Raw genomic sequence first — 20,284 nt, 5'->3', positions numbered from 1 at the left:
GCAAAAAAATCGATTTTGGCACGCAAATCGAGCGGGAGCAATAATTGTGACACAAACGACCGGACTAGCAATTCTGAAGCCTTAAGTTGTTCATCGTTTCTGGAGAACAACTGAAGTGTCAATTTCGATTAATTATACGCGAGGGAAGAGCTGGAACAGGAAGCCGTAGCTTTGTGGGCCTACACAGGTGATCAAAACAAAGTCGTGACACAGCATCGACACATTCCGACCCGCAATCTGAGAATGATTGTAAACATTTAAAGGACAAGTGACACGCTTTTGGCGCCAAATTTTTTTCTTCTTTTAACTTAAAGTAAAATGCTGTATGAGAGTGCTGTTGAAATATTTGTCCTTTCTGATTTCATTTTCCTACTTAAAAACACTTTTCAAATTATGGCGGGAAATGAATCACGTGACACCGTGACGTAGATTGTGATAATTTGTTATTGCTGCTACTGGTATACAATGCAATATTAACGTTTACAACACGCTTCTAAACGAATTCAGTTCGTGTGGACCTGTCGCGTTGTGTTTCGTAAACTCTCTATTAATGACAGGAAAATTCCGAGTTATCACAATGTACGTCATAGGGTCACGTGATAAAAAGCAAAATCGCACCCCCTGCACCCCCTGACTATAATTTTTTGTTCTAAACCAGGAAAAACTTACATCTAAATGCTGATCTATAAGTTAATGAAAAGAAAAGATAGGGTGAAAAGTGTGTCACTTGTCCTTTAATATTTTTCGATCCTAAAAAGCTCCTGCTTTAGATTAAGATGCAGTTATCAACGCGTGACCATGACTCCTTCACGATTCGGTGGAAAATATACGAATTTCATGGCGAACGAGAGCCGCACACTGTGACGTCAGAATGTCACCAAACTGATTCGGCTTTTGTCGTTTTTTTCTCGGAAAGGTGCAACTTTAAAGCCTTATAACTTCTAAACTAATTTGAATCTTGCAAAAATAATGACTTTGCCATAATACACGCACCAGATGCTAACTTTCTAGTCAATAAAAAAAGTTTGCTGCAGAATTACATGATGACGAAGAAATGAGCTTTGGTGACTTCGATACTCTCAGAGAATTTGTGCAAGAGCATGTCATCGATGGAGACCAAAGTGTTTCAATGAAGCTCCTTACTGAGATTTATGGCCTAAATAAAGAAGACACGAGAGTCCGAAGCAAAGTTAAAAAAGATTAGAAAGTGAATTTGGTGACCAAATTTTGTTCGTAACCATTGATTACCACGAGGCACAAGTAGTTTTAAGTCGCAAAGCCATCTCTGAAACTAGCGTCAGCAGTTTTGTAAAAGATAACAGAAGCTCCATCTTGAAAGAAGCTGCAAAGATTCTTCGTGGGGATATATGAACATGATTGACAACGCATCCAATGTTCGTTGGCCACCTGCTGTTGAAGATCTGAAAGCAGAAGAAAGGAAACCACCTCGAAGTTTGATCAAATTCCTTATACTTTTGCTGCATTCTACGCATCACTCCGCAGAAGATGAGGTGCATTGCCATTCATTATCAATTGCTCAAGATTTAGTTCATGCAGTTTCTAAGAGAAAGTTCACGACGTTAAAGCATACGTTGCTTGGAACTGCTCTGCATAGCTTAATAGGACAAAGGCTCGCGGTAGATATCTTGGCAACGTTCGGAAATTCTTGCAACTATGATTTGGTACAAAGGATTAAAACTGCACAAGCTGAGTTAGATATTGCGGATTGCGATCTTACGGTTGAAGAACGTGGCACCAAAATGAGAGAAGACTTTTGCATTCGAATGGACCCGGCCGAAAAAGAAAGACAACTGTTCTTTGATCCAATCAAGCGTGCCCCTTGGAAGAGTTTTGCTGATCAAAGTCTGAAGTCGAAAGTTCGTTCAAAGAGTAAAGAGAAAGAAAAAGATGTCACTGTTCAACGTGACATACTCAAGCTGCAAACGTACATACTCAACATACTCAACGTGACATAGCTGCAAAGTCTTAACAAGCACAAACTTCTGTCGATATCAACAAAGCCCTTCAGTATTCACTGTCACCAATACCCTTATGCTTAGCAACATCTGACGGAGCCAGACGTAAAACTGCAAAAAGTACGCTATTTGGCACAGGTCTTCTCAAGATAGAGGTCGATAGCATTCATTTTGAGCAAACTGAAAGGATACGAAGATGCTATATTCTAGATTTATCTGCAATTATCAGAAGCACAGTGAAACCCTCTAATACTTTTAGAGAGCTTGCCAAGAAAGTAATAAGAGAAATCCCGAAAACGTATGAAAGTATTTACATTCCATGTGATGCATATAGGGCAGCGACGATGAAAGATGGTGAGAGATGCACTCGTGGAGAAGGAGACAAGTTTGTGATAAGAAATTCTGATATCAGAATACCTGCTGATTTCAAAAAATTCCTTTCTAACGGAGAAAACAATGAAAGAATGTTTGAGGTATGGGTAAAAGAAGAAGAGTATGGGAAGGACACTATATGTGTTGTAAGGTTTTCTTCGTGAGATACAGATATTCCTGTAATTCTTCTGGCTATGCCGTTCAATCGTCGTGTCATGATTGATAATGGAACAGGGAAAAGTAGAAAGATTCTTCACTTAAGCAAATCTGACCTGAATGACATACAAAGAAAGGCATTGCTGGGGATGCACGCTTTTTCAGGTAATAACTAGGTATATATCTTGCATACTTCGAAAAGGCAAGCACTTGTGCTGGAAACATGTAAAAGACAACAAAAGGTTTCTGGGGCTATTTAGCAGTTTAGGGACAGAAGTTCAAATTAATGATGATCAGCTAAATGGCCTTGAAGAGTTCGTATGCGTGATTTTTGGACAAAAAAACTTAGCTCGGTAAATGATGCTAGAAGAGAACTTTTTTGGGAAAGAATGAAGAGAAACAACAAAATAACAGATCTATCTCTTCTTCCGCCATGCAAAGGCAGCCTTGCAAAGCATAGTCGATGTTTAAATTATATTGCCTACATGTGGCGAAATGCATACAGACCAATCATCAATCTTGAGAGCCCAACAAATCATGGCTGGCTTCTAGATCTGAAGATTGACTTTGACTTTCTCTTGGATTATTCTGACTCCAATGATTCGGACACTGAGTTTTAAACCCAACTGTAACATACGTGTACATGTAAGTTTACTTTTAACATTCTTTATAGCTGTTATGGCAGTATTCATCCCAAACGTGACCCCACAACGGGGGCACTTCTATAACATAGAATACACTGCGAAGTATTCATCGTAAAGATGCAGTCGTCTTATCTATGAACACTTACAATACTTACTGAAATTTCCTCGTGAATATATATATTTATACCATATTTATACGAGTTAGTATGCTATGAGCAGTGCCCCCACGCAGGGGCAAAGACTCATGAAATCAATTGAAAGTTTCATACGTAAAAATAACATGAAATTCGGATTCTACACCCCAGAATTAACCAGAAACTATATTTTAATGGGCAGCTTTACCAGTACTTGTGAAAAGCCCCCTTTGAGGGGATCAATGGATGAAGGGCAGTGTTAGGGGCAATTAAAGTTCTTCAGCTATTTTCATACAATTATCTTATTAGATTATTTTGTTGTTGCTATCGATTGTAGGGCTATGGGAATGTTTTTTATGTATCAAGTAATGACCCCATTTTGAGGGGCAAATACCCCCATATCTCGTGAATGCCCCCTTGTATGACAGAACAACATCAAAATTCGGATTCTACGCCCCCAAATTAACAATGTGAACCTAATCACAAAACTCCCTCTCTGGGTGGTGATACTCCCCCTTCTACTATCGGACTACTATTTATGTTCAGGAAAGCAAGAAGAGGATTCTTGTGATATTTTCTTCTTAGCTGAAAAGCCTATCTATTTCATTTTCTGTTTCACTATCATATACGGATAAAGAAGAATCGCTTTTACGAACATCAAGGGAACTTGCGTCGCTAGAGTAGATAGCTGATTTGCATTCGGAACGCGAGATCGAATCGATATGTTCAGCTGGGCTGTGATAGACCCTAGCGTGAAGATATATGTCATGGTTTTCGATTTGGTTAATTAATATGGATGAATGGGCCATTTCAATGTTACATGTGTGTTCTGTAACTGTTAGTCACACACCGTTTTAAAAATTTACGAGGTTCCCGGCTAAAATACTATTTCCCTGGTAGTTCAGGTGAAGTCCCAATTTATCAAGGTGTCTATTTTCAATATTTTCATGTTCGATAAAGCTTATTTTGCTTCTAGAAAGTTCTGCCTTGACTAAGTCATTTACCTTTCTTTGCTTAATCTCCAATTCATACGAATCTACCATTTTTATGATACTGGCAACAGCAACATTTCTCACGATTTTCTTCGCTTCTGTGGCCAATTCAATTCAATTAATTTTTTTGCCGTTACTTCGGGAACTTCAGAGCGTAGGCTTCTTGATTGTCGTCTATAGTAGGCTTGATATATGATTTCATTTGACCAATTGTGGCTCCGGTGAAAGTTTTTAATGATGTTTAGGCGTATGGAACTTCGGTATTTAGATCTTGCCTCCTGATCTTATTTTACCATAGAGTCGCCGAGAATAGAAAAAAGCTGGCTTTCTAGGGCTTCTAGGCCTCCTTGGACCTTGTTTAGTTTATCAATATCCTTTCCGAGTTTATCATCTGAGTTGCTCGTTGTTCTAGGAAACACCCGACTATCTTCAATGGCTGAATACTCTCTGTCGTTTGGGAGTTGTGTTGAACACTCTTTTATTGTTAAGGTATCCAGGCAGTTGAATCTGTTCGCTGTTTCCAGAGGCTGTATCAAAGGAAAGCCCTTTCCATTGACGTTTCTCCACTCTGAACCTCGATCCTGTGATTTGGACTTTGTATGTACTTTCCATTCATCAGCTGCATGCTTCGTTTGTATGTTTGAATCAGCTATATTCCACTGGGGCGATGGTCTAAGAGCAACTTCACAAATTGGGGCAATGGTCTAAATGACGTAATCTTCTCCTTCAACTTTGTGTTTTGGAACTTTAGGCCAGTGTTTTCATCAAGTACAGGTTTTTTCTCATGCTCAAGTTGACTATATCTTGAGAAAAACATGGTAAAATCAATTTTATTGATTTCTTCGGTTTTTGGATTTTTTTGGCTTATATTTGTAATTTCTTCCACTCGTCTCTCAACTTTGTCCAATCTGTCCAAAATAAGCGCAAGAGTTTTTCGACTTGTCTGGTCTTCGTGTAATAAAATTTCGACTACTTCATCTGAGAGAAACGAAACTCTGTCCTGGTTTTCGTGTGATGTAATTTCTTCGTACCCAGTGGCTACAACCTTCCCTGTCTTTTCCTTTACTTCTTCCGATCATATTTCTCCGCTTCTGAATTCCTCTGCTCCATTAAATACAGGCTGTATTATCAGAGACTCATGTCCACCATGAGGGGTATCTTTTATTTTTCCTTGCTTCAGCATGCAATCCAACGATGTCTCAAACATGCTTTCATTTAGGCCATACGTCTTGTTGAGGGCCTTGCAAATTTTGGCGGAGTAAGCGGGTTGGTTTTTCTCGCGTAACTTTGTTATTTCAGCTAATACAAGATTCTCCAAATTTTCCATATTCAGTCTCATAATCATCTGTTTCTAGTGCTGTCAATTATAAAGAAGCGCCGAAGGCGCTAGATGTCTAAACACACAGCTAAGCTGTGAGGCAAATTTGTTTACTTCCGCCATTTTGAATAGTGGCAAAAAGGAACTTGCTCCATACTGAACCCTTATAAATTTGGTAAAATTAAGTATTGATTTCGTTCACTTCTCTTTCGAATATCGATATGAAATTTGGTGAATGGCCTTATATTGCACTTAAATTTGCGAATTGTTGTTAATATTGGAAAAACAAGCCGTCATTCGCAATTTCCAAGCTTTTACAGTCGCGGTGCTTGTTGTGGTGTTTTCTGTCTCGTCAAAATTCCAGAAAATAATGATTTATCTGTTTTAAATCGGATCCGGCAACAATGTTTGGCCACTTAATGCATAATTTTCTTAACACATTTGTACAAAGATGTGATTTAGTTACTTTTTATTTCTTTTTTTACAGAAACTGCTATGAAATATCTAGGCCTAACTCTAGAAAAAGCTGAAAATAGGTCATAATTCAATGCTTGGATATTAATAACAGAGTTTAAATATAGTAACCAAGTTTTTGATTCTATATAATCATTAATATTTTTAGACTATTTCATAACCCCACTCGTTGCTTGTAATTATTCTTCAGCACAATGCGTCCCTCCCCGTAACTTTAGGCCTATAAAATACCTTCGAGAAAAATAGTTGTGAGCCACGAGAAAACCATTCATTTTTAAAATGGCGGAAGTAAACAAATTTGCCTCACTCGGCAGTACGCAGCATGACCCGAGTTGACATCTAACGCCTTCGGCGCTTCTATATCATTAAGTGCTGTCGCCATTCCAAATCTCTTTTATAACCCCAGCACATAAGCCCTGTCCACACTACACAAACTAACCCAGGTTCGCCCCAGGTTTTAGCTAACCCAGGTTAGATTTTGCAGTGTGGACACAACTAACCTGGGTTCGCCCTGGGTTAGTTTAACCCATCTCCAGAGGTCTAACCTAGGTCGAACCCAGGTTAGTGTTCTAAATTTCTAGTGTGGACACAAAACCTGGGGCGAACCTGGGTTAGTTTTTTTAACGCATGCGCATATTTGAATATGTTTTCATTTTGCGCGCCGAAAAATAAAAATACGTTACATGCAAACACCAGGCAAGATATGGAAACTTGCGAAAAAGATCGTGGATCACTATGGAGCCGCGAAAAAGTTCTCAGCTTCATAAGTATCTGGAGAGACGAAAAGATTCAAGAACAGTTGGATAACTGTACAAGGAAAAAACATGTTTACGAAAAGATGGCACAGCGCCTAGAAAAAGAAAGTGGCTACGAGCGAAACTACATCCAGATAAGTGAAAAAAAAACAACTAAAACAGTCTTATAAGAAAGTTAAAGACAACAACAACTTGTCAGGAAGAGGGAGGAAAACATTTGAATAAACTGCAACTTCGGCAACTTCCATCTTGATCGTGTTTATGAAAAATTTGTTTTGTGTCGTTGTTTTGTTGTTGTTGTAATTTAACTACACATGCGTAGCGTCAGCTAACCTGGGTTCGCCCCGACTTTGTGTCCACATTACAAAACATGAAAATCAAGTGTGGACAAAACAGGGTTCGCCCCAGGTTAAATTTAACCTGGGGCGAACCTGGGTTAGTTTGTGTAGTGTGGACAGGGCTATAGTAGCGAACCTGACTGTTTCACGAGAGCAACTGAATAAGGACTACGGTCGATTTTTGTTTAACTGGTTTGTTTGAATCAGTAAACCGATGAGTGCATTGGTGTATGTCTTCTTTCGACTCAATTTCTTTGGCTTGAAATTTGCTCATTTCATCCCTTCTCCCATCAAGGAGCATATCTTTAAGCGAATAGTCAGGGTTATGTAACGCTTTCCTTCGGATTTTGTTAGAAATGCCTTCAACAAAAATCTGTATTTCGATTTCGAAGTCTGTATCCGTAAATGTACAATTTACAGAAAGATGTCGTAGCCGTGTGTGAAAATGATCTAAGGTCTCTCCTTGTTTGCAGGAAATTTTCGAATTGTGATGCTTCTAGTTCCCTGGAAAATGCACTCTTTTAAGCAGATTTCACTAAAGCAATCCTCCTAATCCTATTGAAAATTATTGTCTTCTTGCAACAATTTCGCCGTGGTCTTGAAAAATACCAGGTTGTCAGTTTCTTCTAAATTTAGATCCCTCACTCCACCTTAGCATGCCAGAGAGTTGTTTTCTTCCTTTTCGGTCAAGCCAATGTCGCATGTGCCCATTGAAAGAATAGGCCTAATTCCGCAGCACCCATAGCACCCAACTTAATCCGGCCCTGGTTCAAGATGCTAACCTCCAAAATTGTGCTGATATATTTTCGGGCAGAGTTTTCTCTACTCTCCTGCAAAATCAAGAAATCAATCCACTCAGAAATCAATCTACTTTAATTATTTTTCGTTCCTCGGTCCTTCTTTTCAGTAGCGAAATTCCGTTTATACGCCTGCCGCCAGTAACTACATGAATTTCCCATACTGACGTCATGAAACAATCAGACGTCAAAAAGCACACTTTTGAGCTTAAAGCAAGATAAAACTTCAATTAACACAAGGTAAGTAGCATGGAGGAGGTCGCTGAGAATGTCAAGCTAGTGCTTAAAGGAAATAAATGGTTGAAGCAAAAGGAGAGTCCTTTCGTGACCTTGGCACAGGAGGGTATAAGAGCAGAGGAGCTACTAGGGGAAGGGGCTTTTGCCAAAGTGGTTTCCGCATATCACGAGAAACTGAAAAGAAAGGTCGCAGTCAAAATTACTGACAAGCGAAAAGCTCCGGCGGAGTACCTCGAAAAGTTTCTTCAGCGGGAGATAAATGCGATTTGTGAACTCGATCACCCCAATATTGTACGTCTACGTATTGTGCGATTAATGTGTTATTGGCAAGATTTTTAGCTGCTTTTTACTTATGATTTTATCTTTCAATAAGGGTTTTGAGACAAAAGTCTCTTCTTTCTTGTCAATTTGGTTCTGTCTCTTCACTCATCCATGTGAACGAGAGCAAAATAATCTAGCAATTGTCAAAAGAATAAGAAACAGACAAACAAAGATATACCAGCTGTTACGATCGAGCGAGAAAACCATGTTAATTTAGTAGATAAAGAGCATGAATTGATCTTGTAAACCAAACTTAATCGCAACTTCTTCGCTTTGCCTTGTTGTCAAATAAGTTGACACATGTTGTTAATACAGTTGCATTGTAGTATAAAATGACACATGTTGTTAATACAGTTGCATTGTAGTATAAATGACACATGTTGTTAATACAGTTGCATTGTAGTATAAAATGAACAATACGGCTTTCAGGTAAAATTACTGGGGATTTATGAATCTACTGATCGCATTTTCATGGTTATGGAGCTATGTGAAGGTGGTGATCTTCTTGATTTCGTTAACGAGCAAAAGTACAGAAGTGAAATGGAAGTAAAGAGACACTTTCAAGAACTGTCATTGGCTATCTACCATACACATCAGCGAGGTGTTGTGCATCGCGATTTGAAGCTTGAAAACCTCATTCTCGATTTTCAAGGAAATCTTAAAGTTACAGGTACTTTTCAGTTCATTCTTTGATTTCAATTCATATATTTAAGGAGGGTAGCCATTCAGCAATGCCGTTTTTCAAGGGGGCTTCACTGAAAAGATTTACAAAAACTGTTACAGAACACAAATGAATTAACCTAATGACAATTCAATATATAAAAATTATAATGAAACCCTACTTTGACCCGATTTTAGCTGTTTAAAATAAACATCAACGATAGAAAGACCACGTAGATAGCACCTATTCAAACTGAGCAAGAAATTTTTAAAGTTGCTTAGAGAAAATACCTGTTTACACTCAGCTGAGAGGTAATTCTAAGACCCAGCACCTTTTAACGAAAAGCATTTCTGTCCATTTTTTGGAGTTTTTCTTTGCTAGCCTTAGGTCAGTTGATGTACTCTTTAGCTAGGATTTTTTATAAAAAAATTACAGATGTATGGTGGTGCCAGTTCATTAAGAGATTTGAGAAAATGATATTAGACTCACTGGTTTAGCTAGTCTGCGCTCCAACCCCAGGGGGGCACTAAGCACATATACATACGGGGAGGGACAGTCCGATAATTTTGGGTCAAATGCCTACCCAAAGTGATATTTTTGGGTTAAATATTTAGCAGAAATGATATTTTTGGGTCCTGCAAAAACAATAGATACAATTCTGATATTTCTAGGTATCAAATTTAGAAACACTGATCTTTTTGGGTTTTTGTGAGATTTCCATATCTGAAACAAATGTATTGTTCATCGGCTCAGGTTTTTTTTACCCATTGCAAGTCATGTTATCATACTCTTTGGAAGTTTTAATGCTACAACCATGTGATACAATATCTTCTGAAATTATAATTTGTGATATTTTTGGGTATAAGATATAAGTAGAACTGATATTTTTGGGTCCTTTGAAAATGGGCTGATATTTTTGGGTGGCTTGTAAAATTCTTGGATATGTCTATGTGCTGAGTGCTCCCCCTGGGGCTCTAACAGGCAAGCTTCTTTATAAGTTGTTAGCCCGATGCAACGAATCTGCTGCCAGCTGCAATTTGAGCAGCTCAGTTTTATAGCTTTTTTAGCTTTGAAAAAAAGCAAACATTTTACAACAGTTTGGCTAAAAGCTTTTTCGTTTGACACTACTTAGACCATAAAACGTCAGAGTAATGGTACGAAAGAACACGATGGAAAATATATACCCAGTTGTGGATATATATAGTTGTGGATATATACAGTTGTGGATTTAACTAAGTATATATTTTTCATCGTGTTCTTTGGGACCCTGACATTTGACTTTTGCATTCTGACGTTTTATGCTCTGAGGAGTGTCAGACGAAAAAGCGTCAAAACAAACAATTTTAGGCTACGTCCTTTTTAACATCAGAAAACGCTCGTTTTCAACAAGGACACCAATTTACCTGAAGGGAACGCCCATGAGAAACTTTTGGTTGCGGAAAGGCGATTTCAAAATCCTAGGATGACATCACTAAAAGTATGTTGCCAAAATGTTACCCCTCCCCCAACATTTTCTCACCGAAGTTAGACGAAGTACAAAATTGATACTGCCCAGAAAACAAATGGCACGCTAGACCCAAAGATTTTATTGCTTCTCATTCGCTTTCTGGTCGCCTTTGTGTTTTCGGCATTGAAACTATAATATTGATATTTTCCATTTCTCCCTGACATTTTGTTATCTTTGGCCAGGTCGAAAACGCGGAAAACGCGGAGCTCGCAAAAACGCGGAACACGCGGAATAGTGAAAATTTGCTTTACGTTTCTAGAATGCAATTACATGAACAAAGCAATAGAGCTCTTTCACGAAATAAAATGTAATAATTTATTTTCATAGGAAATGAGAATACCACGTTATCCGCGTTTTCGATTTAGACGAGGGTGAAATCGAAAATGGGGAAAACGCGGAAACCTTTTATAATCAATCATATTTGCTAATTTGATGACAAGAGAGGTATATAATGACTTATTAAGCATTGATAAAAATAAAATTTTTATAATCAATCAAATTAATCAATCGGAGACAAATTGTGGTCTTGCCAAGAAATCTAGTGGGGGCTCTTATAACATTGATCATGCAAATCGTGACACCAGCATGAAATTTCGCACAGCTACCCAGTTTGATGACCTGGAAAAGATAAGGGTCAGACCCCAACTCAAATTTGCCCTAAATGCTATTTTTAGACTGGGGTACTCGGACCCAGTCCATTTGGAGCATTTATCATAACTCCACTGCAAATGAAGATAAATGACTGAATTTTGACAAAGATAAGCAATTTTATGCACCCTTTCCCATCATCAAAGGGATGATATAGTGGACCCTAACCTTGAAATTGTTGGGATCGAGATCACCCCAAAACAAGCTAAAAGTTTTCTAGTCTTGTGTTGGTACCGCAGGCCTACGGATGGCACAGACAGTCCTACTTTTGATGCTCTTTCTAGGCTCATAAAAAGATTAGATACAGAGGACAAAGAAATGATCTTAATAGGTGATACCAATTGTGACTACAGAAAACAAAAAGACAGTAACACGAGAAAGCTAAAATTGATTTACTAGGGCTATCAGTTTGAGCAACTCATCAAGGATTTTACAAGGGTATCCACGACCATCAGCTCTACAGGTGAAACTAGAGTCACCAAATTATGAATAGATCACCTTTCTTCAAACAGACCCAACAAGCTCTGTATTGTATCGGTCGTAAAAATCGGTATAACAGATCACTATATGACATACGGTATTAGAAAATTAAACGCTAGAGTTCATGTCAATGACGTGAAATTTAAGACAGAGCCACGCAGTTTGAAAAATGATGACCGTGACTCTTTCCTTAATGACTTGCGTAGTATTGACTGGGAGATGGCTATGTCATGTAGATCGGATGAGTCTAATAAGATGGCTAGCAATTTCTACGATCTCTTTTTCGCTGTTTTGGATGTGCATGCCCCGTTGAAAAAAAGGACCGCTAAGACGGGGCATGCACATATACCATGGATTTATCCAAGCATCAAGAATTTGATTACCCTTGGTACCAGAATCACTATATAAAATAATAGAGAGCCTGGTCTAGTGCGCCCCATTCTCGTTCTGGTGAACTTACTTGAAAGAACTGAAGTCTATTTCACCGACTAGGCCTGTGAAACAAAACTGTCGGATAAATAACAAAGATACTCTGTAGTCAGAGGAGTTTTGGGAAATCTTCAAGCAAATGTATTTTATATAGTTCTGTAAAGTCGACATTATTAATACAGTCTGGTAATAGACTTTTCTGCCTCAAGATTCCAATCAAATCAGGTTTAAAACGCCATTTGTCAGCAAAAAACATGTGCGAAGCATCAAATTAAAGTTAGCACAATGCAGTTATTAAATGTTAATCTTTATTAAATTTCGTATGCAACTTAAAATAAGTCTTTTGTAATTTTCCTCATAAATTGTGTGTACTTTCAAAGTCTACTTCCTCACTGTGAAGGCAGCGCGCTTGGACACTGCGGCGGTTAGAATCATCACGTTGGAAGTTCACCACAGCAAATATGGGCAATGAGACAAGCGAAGCCCCGTATGCCGGGCGAAATATTAGCCATAACTGATTTACTTGTGTTTGTTGTTGTTTGTTCTCGGCGCCTTGCGGTGTTTCTTATTTACTGCATTTCACTACAAGGCCTGATTTCTTTGCAATGAGAGGCACAGCCTGAAATATCAGAGACTTTCCAAAGCCAGTTGGCAATATGGCGAAGGTGTCTCTTCTCTCTACAAACAAGGCTTTCGTTTCAGAACATGCTGTTCTGTGTTTAGTTTCAGAACATGCGGAAAATATTCTTCGAGTACAGTTTTAACAGCATCTTCAAACTCAATCGTTACAGTCGCTAGCATTTATTTGTGTTGTGTTCTGTTCAATGTTTTACACCAGAGCTAAGTTTATTGTTTCGCTGTGACCTTTGAACGTACAGAAATCTGTACACTCGCTCCTGATTGGTTAATATCAGCACACCAGAACGAGAATGGGGCGCACTAGACCAGACTCTATTTTATTTTATATATAGTGAGTCTGGTACCCAGGGTAGAATTTGATGTGCGAGAGGGACCGTATTAACAGACGGGCTGAGAAAGATCCAGCACTATGGCCAAGATATAAGCAGCTTCGAAACAGAGTAACTTCTCAACTCAAAAAAGCTGCTGTTTCTTACTACAGTGACATGATAGATGACAATTCAAATAATCCGTAGGGAATGTGGAAAATAATAAACAAGGTATTAGACAAACATTCAAATCATAGTCCTCCTATGTCAATTATCCATGAAGGTCAACGTGTTGAGAAGCCTGATGAAATTGCAGAGGCCTTTAACAGGCACTTTATCTCCATAGTCCCAAAACTAGCCGAAAATATTGAAACCAAAGATTGCGATGACCCACTGAAGTACCTACCCAGCAAGTGACTGCCCGTTGAAACTAGTTGTGAATTTCAAAGGGTTGATCCTGAACTCATTGAAAATGAGATCAATAAGTTAAAATGCTCTAAAGCTGCAGGGCATGATAAGATCCCAGTAAAACTAGTGAAAGACGCTGCTGATATTTTATCTAAGCCATTAGCAGCTATTTTCAATTCCTCTCTTGAAAGCGGTGTTTTTCCGAACATATGGAAAGTAGCCAGGGTAACATCAGTCTTTAAGACCGGATCGAAAAGTGATTTGAACAATTACTGGCCAATATCCATACTCTCGGTATTCTCCAAGCTAATCGAGAAAATCGCACATGATCAAGTCTCCACCTTTCTGAGGGAAAAAAGCATGATCTCCAAATGTCAGCACGCATTTCGAAAGCTGCACCACACGTTGACCTCATTACTCAATGTTACTGACTCATGGTTCTCAAATGCCGATAAACGAAAAATAAATATTAGCATCTTCCTTGATCTAAAGGCATTTGACACTGTGGATCACAAAATTCTGCTCTCTAAGTTATCAAAGTATGTAATAGGAGGAACCCCTCATCAGTGGTTTACATCATACCTAACCGATAGGATACAATACTGCCAAATCAATGGTTCCAATTCACAACAAAAGAAGGTTCGTGCCTTGGGCCCCTCCTTTTCATCCTATACGTAAATGATTTTAAGCGATGCTTAGAGAAAAGCTCAGCAAATATGTATGCAGACGACACTAGCATAACATGCTCTGCAAAAGACATTGAGGAACTGTGCAATGACTTAAAAACTGAGGGTAAGAACATTGCAGAGTGGATGCGGCAAAATAAGCTTAGTCTGAACACCAATAAAACTGAATATATGGTCATTGGTCATAAAAGACGAATTAACCATATCCAGGGGGAGATAAACGTGGAAATAAATGGAGAAAAAATCAAATGAGCCCATGAAGTAAAATATCCTGGGGTCACTATCGATGAAAACCTATCTTGGAACAAGCAGTACAAGAGGCTCAAGTGTAAACTTAAAAAAGGTCTTTCTTCGTTGAGGAAACTTAAATACTCCCTCAGTCGAAATTGGACCAGGTTAACAGGGCACTTTTCGAGAGCCATCTAAGATACGGTGATGAATTAAGGGGAAGTCTGTCCGCTACAAAACTTGAACATCTTCAGCGTCTTCAAGACAGGGCTCAAACATTAATTGAAAGTGCTAAATTTGAGGACGGGTGGATCTGTAAATGGCTCTCAGTTTCGAATCTAATTAAATATGACAGGGCCATAATGACGTACAAAATGATGAATGGTCTTTGCCCTGACATCCCTAGGCAAAATTTGGAATTCTCAAAGGGAAGTTTCTTTCATTCTGGGGCCAAAACATGGAATGAGATTCCAAGAAACATCAGAATGAGCCCCACAATTTCTATTTTTAAAAATAACTTGAAAGGATTCCTGCAAAGTTAATAAATTCCCTAAACAAAACACGATCCCTAGGTAGAACAGCAAGACCTTTATTTTATATATTTTAAAGAAGTAATTTTAATAGAAGTAGTCTATTTTATTTGTATTATAGCTGATAGGGAATTCGTGTGTAAAGGTTTTTGAAATGAAAAAAAAATTGCACTGAAAAAGATAGGGGTCAGTTCCTAACTCAAATATGCCCCCGAATGCTATTTTTAGACTGGGGTACTCGGACCCAGTCCATTTGGAGCATAGCCTATTTTGGACCATGATTTAGCCTATTTTGTGACTTTAGAGCCTCCACTATGTTGCTACAACATGTCCCAGAAACATCATAAAATCCGGAGTATTTGGGGTTTCCTTGAGTGATCACTATATGGTTTATTGCGTTCGAAATTTAACGGAGCAGTAGAGAAAGGTCACAAAAAGATTAAGACCCGTAAAATGAAAATTTTTAATGAGGAAGCATTCCTTGCTAATGTTTCTGGGATATGTGGGGAACAAATGTTTTCTAAAACTGATGATATATATCAATGTGCTTATCAACTATTGGTCTGAAATGTTTACTCAGATTATAGAAAAACATGCGCCTTTCATTGAATTTCGGGTTTCTCAGAAATATTGGTCTTAGGGATTTGATGACAAACTAAAAAAATCAGCAGTCAAAGGTAAATCCCCAATACTTATGGACGCTTACAGAAAGATCCGTAATAAGGTCAATGCCCTTAATGTTCGGTTGAAGAAGCAGCATTATACCAATAGGATCTCTGCATGTCAAGGTAATATGAAAGAATCTTGGAAAGCAATCAATGAACTTCTCAAAAAGAGATCAAAGTCAAGTAGCATTGACTGTCTCATAGAATCTGGTACAGAAACTCGGAACAAAAAGGATGTTTCTAACGCAATGAACAATTTTTTTTGCACTATAGGTAGGAATCTAGCAGATGAAATACAACCTGCCGCTAATCCCCTTCTAACAGGCGAATATGAAGTTAACAAAGATAAGACTTCAAGATAATTCAGCTGAAAGATATCAGGGATGCTTTTGCCAAGGTTAAAACAACAAAGAGCTATGGGATTGACAATATCTCTCGCTACTTTTTGAGACTTGCTTTGCCTATATTGGGAACTTTCTGGCTTTCTTGTTTAACACTTCATTTGAAACTAGCCAGTTCCCAGATACATAGAAAGTAGCAAGAATTACTCCTGTTTTCAAAGATGGAGATAGAACTGAAAAATCTAATTATCGTCCCATATCAATCTTGCCTGTCATCTCAAAGCTCAATGAAAAGCTTGTTTTCAACCAGCTGTACCAGTATATGAGAGAAAATGGTCTCTTTACATCTGACCAATCAGGCTTTTCGCGGCTACATTCCACACTAATTTGTTTGCTTAAAATGAGTGATGGCTGGTACAACGGGCTTGATCTTGGTAAGCTCGTGGGATTGGTAGTCATTGACCTACATGAAAATTCACTATGCAGCAAAGAAAATACACTAGGGTCGCAAAAGTATGGAAACGGTAGGTCAAAATGGCGGCTGACAATGACCACGGGCCTAAGCCGACCAATTTCAAAATCAGAATTATGAGGCAAAGGGGCTTGGAAACATGCATTCGCCATTCCTCCGACTTTCGGTTTAAAGAAAATTTAATGATTGGTTTTTTTTGTTTTGAGGGGCAACATTCAGCAAAATTTTGAAGTACTGCTTCTAAACAATTCTGTAAAAGATTATTTGATTGTTCATGAAAGATTACCACGGAAAGTGTCACTTTATTGAAGAAACGTGAACGTTTAATTGAATTATCTTATGCTTATTAAGGTTCGCCTGTACTTTGAGGCATTTTTTTATGAATCCTTCGAAAATATTTTCCAGAAAGTTTCTGAAGCACCGGTCCAATGTTTCCCTGACTTTTTGCCCATAAAAAAGTAAGGTAATCTCTCAAATTTATTTTGATTCAAAAGCCATTGGAATTACGCAAAAATATTCGCGGCGAAAGCGTTTGTTACAAAAACCCCTTAGCGCTGAACTTCTTTTTTAAAAACCTGCCGGCTTAGGCCTTTAGCTTCTGCGAGCCACCATTTTTAGCACCGTTTCCATACTTTTGTGACCCTGGTGTATACAGGCAATTTTTTGAAAGATGTGAATTACTGAAGTGAAAAGGTGGAAATACTTTAGTATCACTTACCACTTAATAGCAAAACAACGATCATATGTGACGTCACAATTAAAGGGAGCTCAGATTTGGTTGGAAGTTGCAAAATATATCATTTTTGAGAGGTTGGCGGCAACAAAAATTTCGAAATGACATTTTAGGGATGACTGCAAAATTGATCCAGGGTATTAGCAACAACTATTTCCGAACCTTGGTCGATCTAAAATCAAGGAAAATCCCAGGCAATATTCATGAACTTGTTTTTATAAATATGCTCCATAGTTTTAGCTCGAATATGACACAACGTTTGAAAGGTCTTGCAAAGTTTTAGAATTAACTTTTAAGCACAAGAAGTTGAGCACAGTTTATAAATAAAATAAGAACTCAAAAAAGATAAAAAAGCTTTGTAAAGTTGGGGTATTATTTTGCAAAATAATATCGTAAAAAGTTTCAATATTCGAACCTTTGTAAAGTCATGCTAGTCTGCCCATTCAATCCTTTTCTTTTATAATCACGCCCAGCCCTACTCACTCCCACCCTAACCATCTACATCCCCACATACATAATTGAGGGACCCGAAGCCTCTCCCTTCTCCCAACTCCTCGGACCCATCCCGGCCCATTTTTATATTTCATATTTTATTCAACATCTTTTCGTTGCTTTTCTTTCGTTTTACCTTCTACGCCTTAATATTTAACTGTTCACCCGGCCAGTACGCCACTGGCCAGTCATCGGGCAAGAAATCTTGCTCATTGAAGTTTGTCATGCTTCAAGTTTTTATCTGTTAATTGTCTTGTTTTATTGTGCCGTCGAGTTTTATATGTTCACTAAAGTGTCCTAATTTGCTATTATTGTTGACAAACCGTAAATGATTTTGTAATGACGATAAAACCAATTCAATTCGTCTTGGGCAATTTGAGACAAACATGGAACCTTTTAGAACGGTTTTCGGATACTGCATGTACCAAAAGTATTTTACATTAAAGGCAATAAATCAAGGAACCGTTTGTTTGGAGAGACATTTCAAGAATTTAATACCGTTTTTATGAAGCCTTGAAAATATCAAATGAAATAGTGTCGCAGCAAAGATGGTCTTCGTGTATCATCTTAAGTGCTTTACGATTGCGACAACACGAGAATAACTTCTGATTCTACTTCAGACTTTGGTTTCGCCCGCCATTCAGTGAAAGGAAATTTACTGAACACCTGTTGCGGATCTTTTGCCTATGCATGCCCAGAAGTGTTACGCGGCGAGGCATACGACGGTTTTGCATCCGATGTGTGGAGTATGGGCATTATATTGTACGCCATGTTGACCTGTAAACTTCCTTACACTGAAATCGACCTGAAAATGCTGGCCAATGGCTCAAGTGTTAAGAAGCTAAAATTCTCTCAAGATACCCCTCAAGGTAACTCTGTAACCAAATTTACCTCTAGTTGTTCTTAACTGAAATTTGATTTTAAGTGAAATCTTGTATTTGTTGTAGTTCATTCGCAACCATTGCTTTTACATTTGAGAGTAGGAACTGGATTTGACAATATTGTCATAGTAAAAGCAACACAGGTCTTGATTCTTCTTATTTATGTCAGGAGGTGCGAAATTTAAATTGCTATTTGACGGTTTTGAACGGCTTTTCACTTTTTAAGATAAAAATATCTGTATCTGCAGATGAACAATTTTGCGATTCAGATTGGTTATCCTCCCCTCAACAAAGAAGTAAATTCAGCCGTGCACTTTTTTAACCATTTCAAGGCAATTATGCCAAATATTCAAGAAAAAAGCGTTGTAAACATTGGTAAAAGCAAATATACAAAAGAAATCATAACTCTAATTGGTGTAGTTGTACGTTTCTTTTGCAATAACTCTTTAGCCTGGTATTTTGTTACAGGTGCTAGAGATCTTGTTCGGAAAATGCTGGAATGTGACCCTTCCGAGCGTTTCACATGTGAAGAGATTATCAGTCACGAATGGCTTAGAGACGAAAACTTCCCACCAGAAAGAAATTTCATCATTGCTGGAGATGCATTACAAAGAGGTTGCGGGAGCATAATAAACAAAACCTTTAATTGCCAAACAGCAAACAGTGTCAGCAGCGGGATTTCCGAGTTGTCAGTTGGGAGCAGCCTGTCCGTTAATGGCCAAATCCTCAGAAATAGAGACGACTTGGGCATTGTTACAAGCGAGAAACATTCTAATGTTCCTGGAGAAGGTAACCAAATTAATTTGAATTTTGAAATTCTTTAACCAGCAGTTTAAGAGATTAATCAATGGATATCATATAGGTAGATTATTGTCGGCTTTCTTGCACGTTCGGAAACTTATAAGGAGGTAATTATAAGGAGGTATTTTGTGTGCTCATCATATGATACAGGCATTGACATTTTTATGAATCCGGCAATCAGCTACCACCTACACAAATATATTAGGGCTGGAGAAACATCAGTTTTATTTTCTTATTAATATGTTACCTCTGCAAGCTACTCTTTTCATATTCATCTATTTACTATGATTTTTTCCTAGAAGCGAACTTCAAAGTTTATGCTGTCAGAAGATCAACAATAACTAGTGCTGACAACCAGCGATTGTTAACTAATATAATGCAGCAGCCAACAACAAGATTTTCAAAGACCGTCAAGAAGAAGAAAGTGGCTCTCATGTGTCTAGGAGGGCTAGGAAAAAAGGCAAAAGACTCTGATGTCAGCGGGACAATTAAATTCCAAGATAGTGGAAGAAAAAAGGAAAACCTGTATGATATCGTTTCTCAAGTAACGAAAGCAAAGACGGAAAAAGGAAAAACAGAAAATCATCTAAGTGATGACGAATTTGGACAGGAGGATAGTGACGAGGAATGCATTAAGCAAATGAGACGCGAGTTGGAATGCTTGGAAAATGATGGATTAACACTGGAAGCAAGAGAAGGAAGCCAAGCGCCAGTAGTGGAAGAGAAAAGAAAGCTTCGATCATGGAGGAAAGTGTGCGGCCGGCTCACAAGCAAGGGCTGATAACGAAATCTTGAGTAGAGAAAATATAATTATCTTCTATTTGGCTTAAAAGAGTCTAGAACAAAATTGGAATGCAGTTG

General features: G+C 38.2%; 1 protein-coding gene across 2 annotated transcripts; it reads left to right on the top strand.

Moving 5' to 3' along the window:
- Positions 1 to 8,985: 8,985 nt before the first annotated feature.
- LOC135692154 (uncharacterized) lies at positions 8,986 to 20,249 on the top strand. 2 transcript variants are annotated; one of them, XM_065210206.2, is made up of 4 exons: positions 8,986 to 9,184; positions 18,362 to 18,610; positions 19,091 to 19,411; positions 19,723 to 20,204. In XM_065210206.2, the coding sequence occupies exons 1-4, from the start codon at positions 8,986 to 8,988 to the stop codon at positions 20,202 to 20,204; spliced, it is 1,251 nt and encodes a 416-aa protein (XP_065066278.2). The 2 variants fall into 2 exon arrangements, with proteins under 2 accessions (XP_065066278.2, XP_088968281.1); XM_089112155.1 differs by lacking the exon at positions 8,986 to 9,184 and adding an exon at positions 13,284 to 13,469 and having other exon boundaries at positions 13,689 to 19,411; positions 19,723 to 20,249.
- Positions 20,250 to 20,284: the final 35 nt, after the last annotated feature.

Source organism: Rhopilema esculentum, chromosome 13 (genome assembly GCF_057945365.1).
Source record: "Rhopilema esculentum isolate cy_ngs chromosome 13, ASM5794536v1, whole genome shotgun sequence".
NCBI lineage: Eukaryota > Metazoa > Cnidaria > Scyphozoa > Rhizostomeae > Rhizostomatidae > Rhopilema > Rhopilema esculentum.
Note: the sequence above shows the minus strand (reverse complement) of the source record. Positions and strands in the feature narration are given on the sequence as shown.

Coding starts and splice junctions, on each gene's coding strand:
- LOC135692154 (XM_065210206.2), top strand. CDS start 8,986: ATGGTTATGGAGCTATGTGAAGGTGGTGATCTTCTTGATTTCGTTAAC. Junction 18,611..19,090: donor CTCTCAAGATACCCCTCAAG/GTAACTCTGTAA, acceptor ATTTTGTTACAG/GTGCTAGAGATCTTGTTCGG. Junction 19,412..19,722: donor TTCTAATGTTCCTGGAGAAG/GTAACCAAATTA, acceptor ATTTTTTCCTAG/AAGCGAACTTCAAAGTTTAT.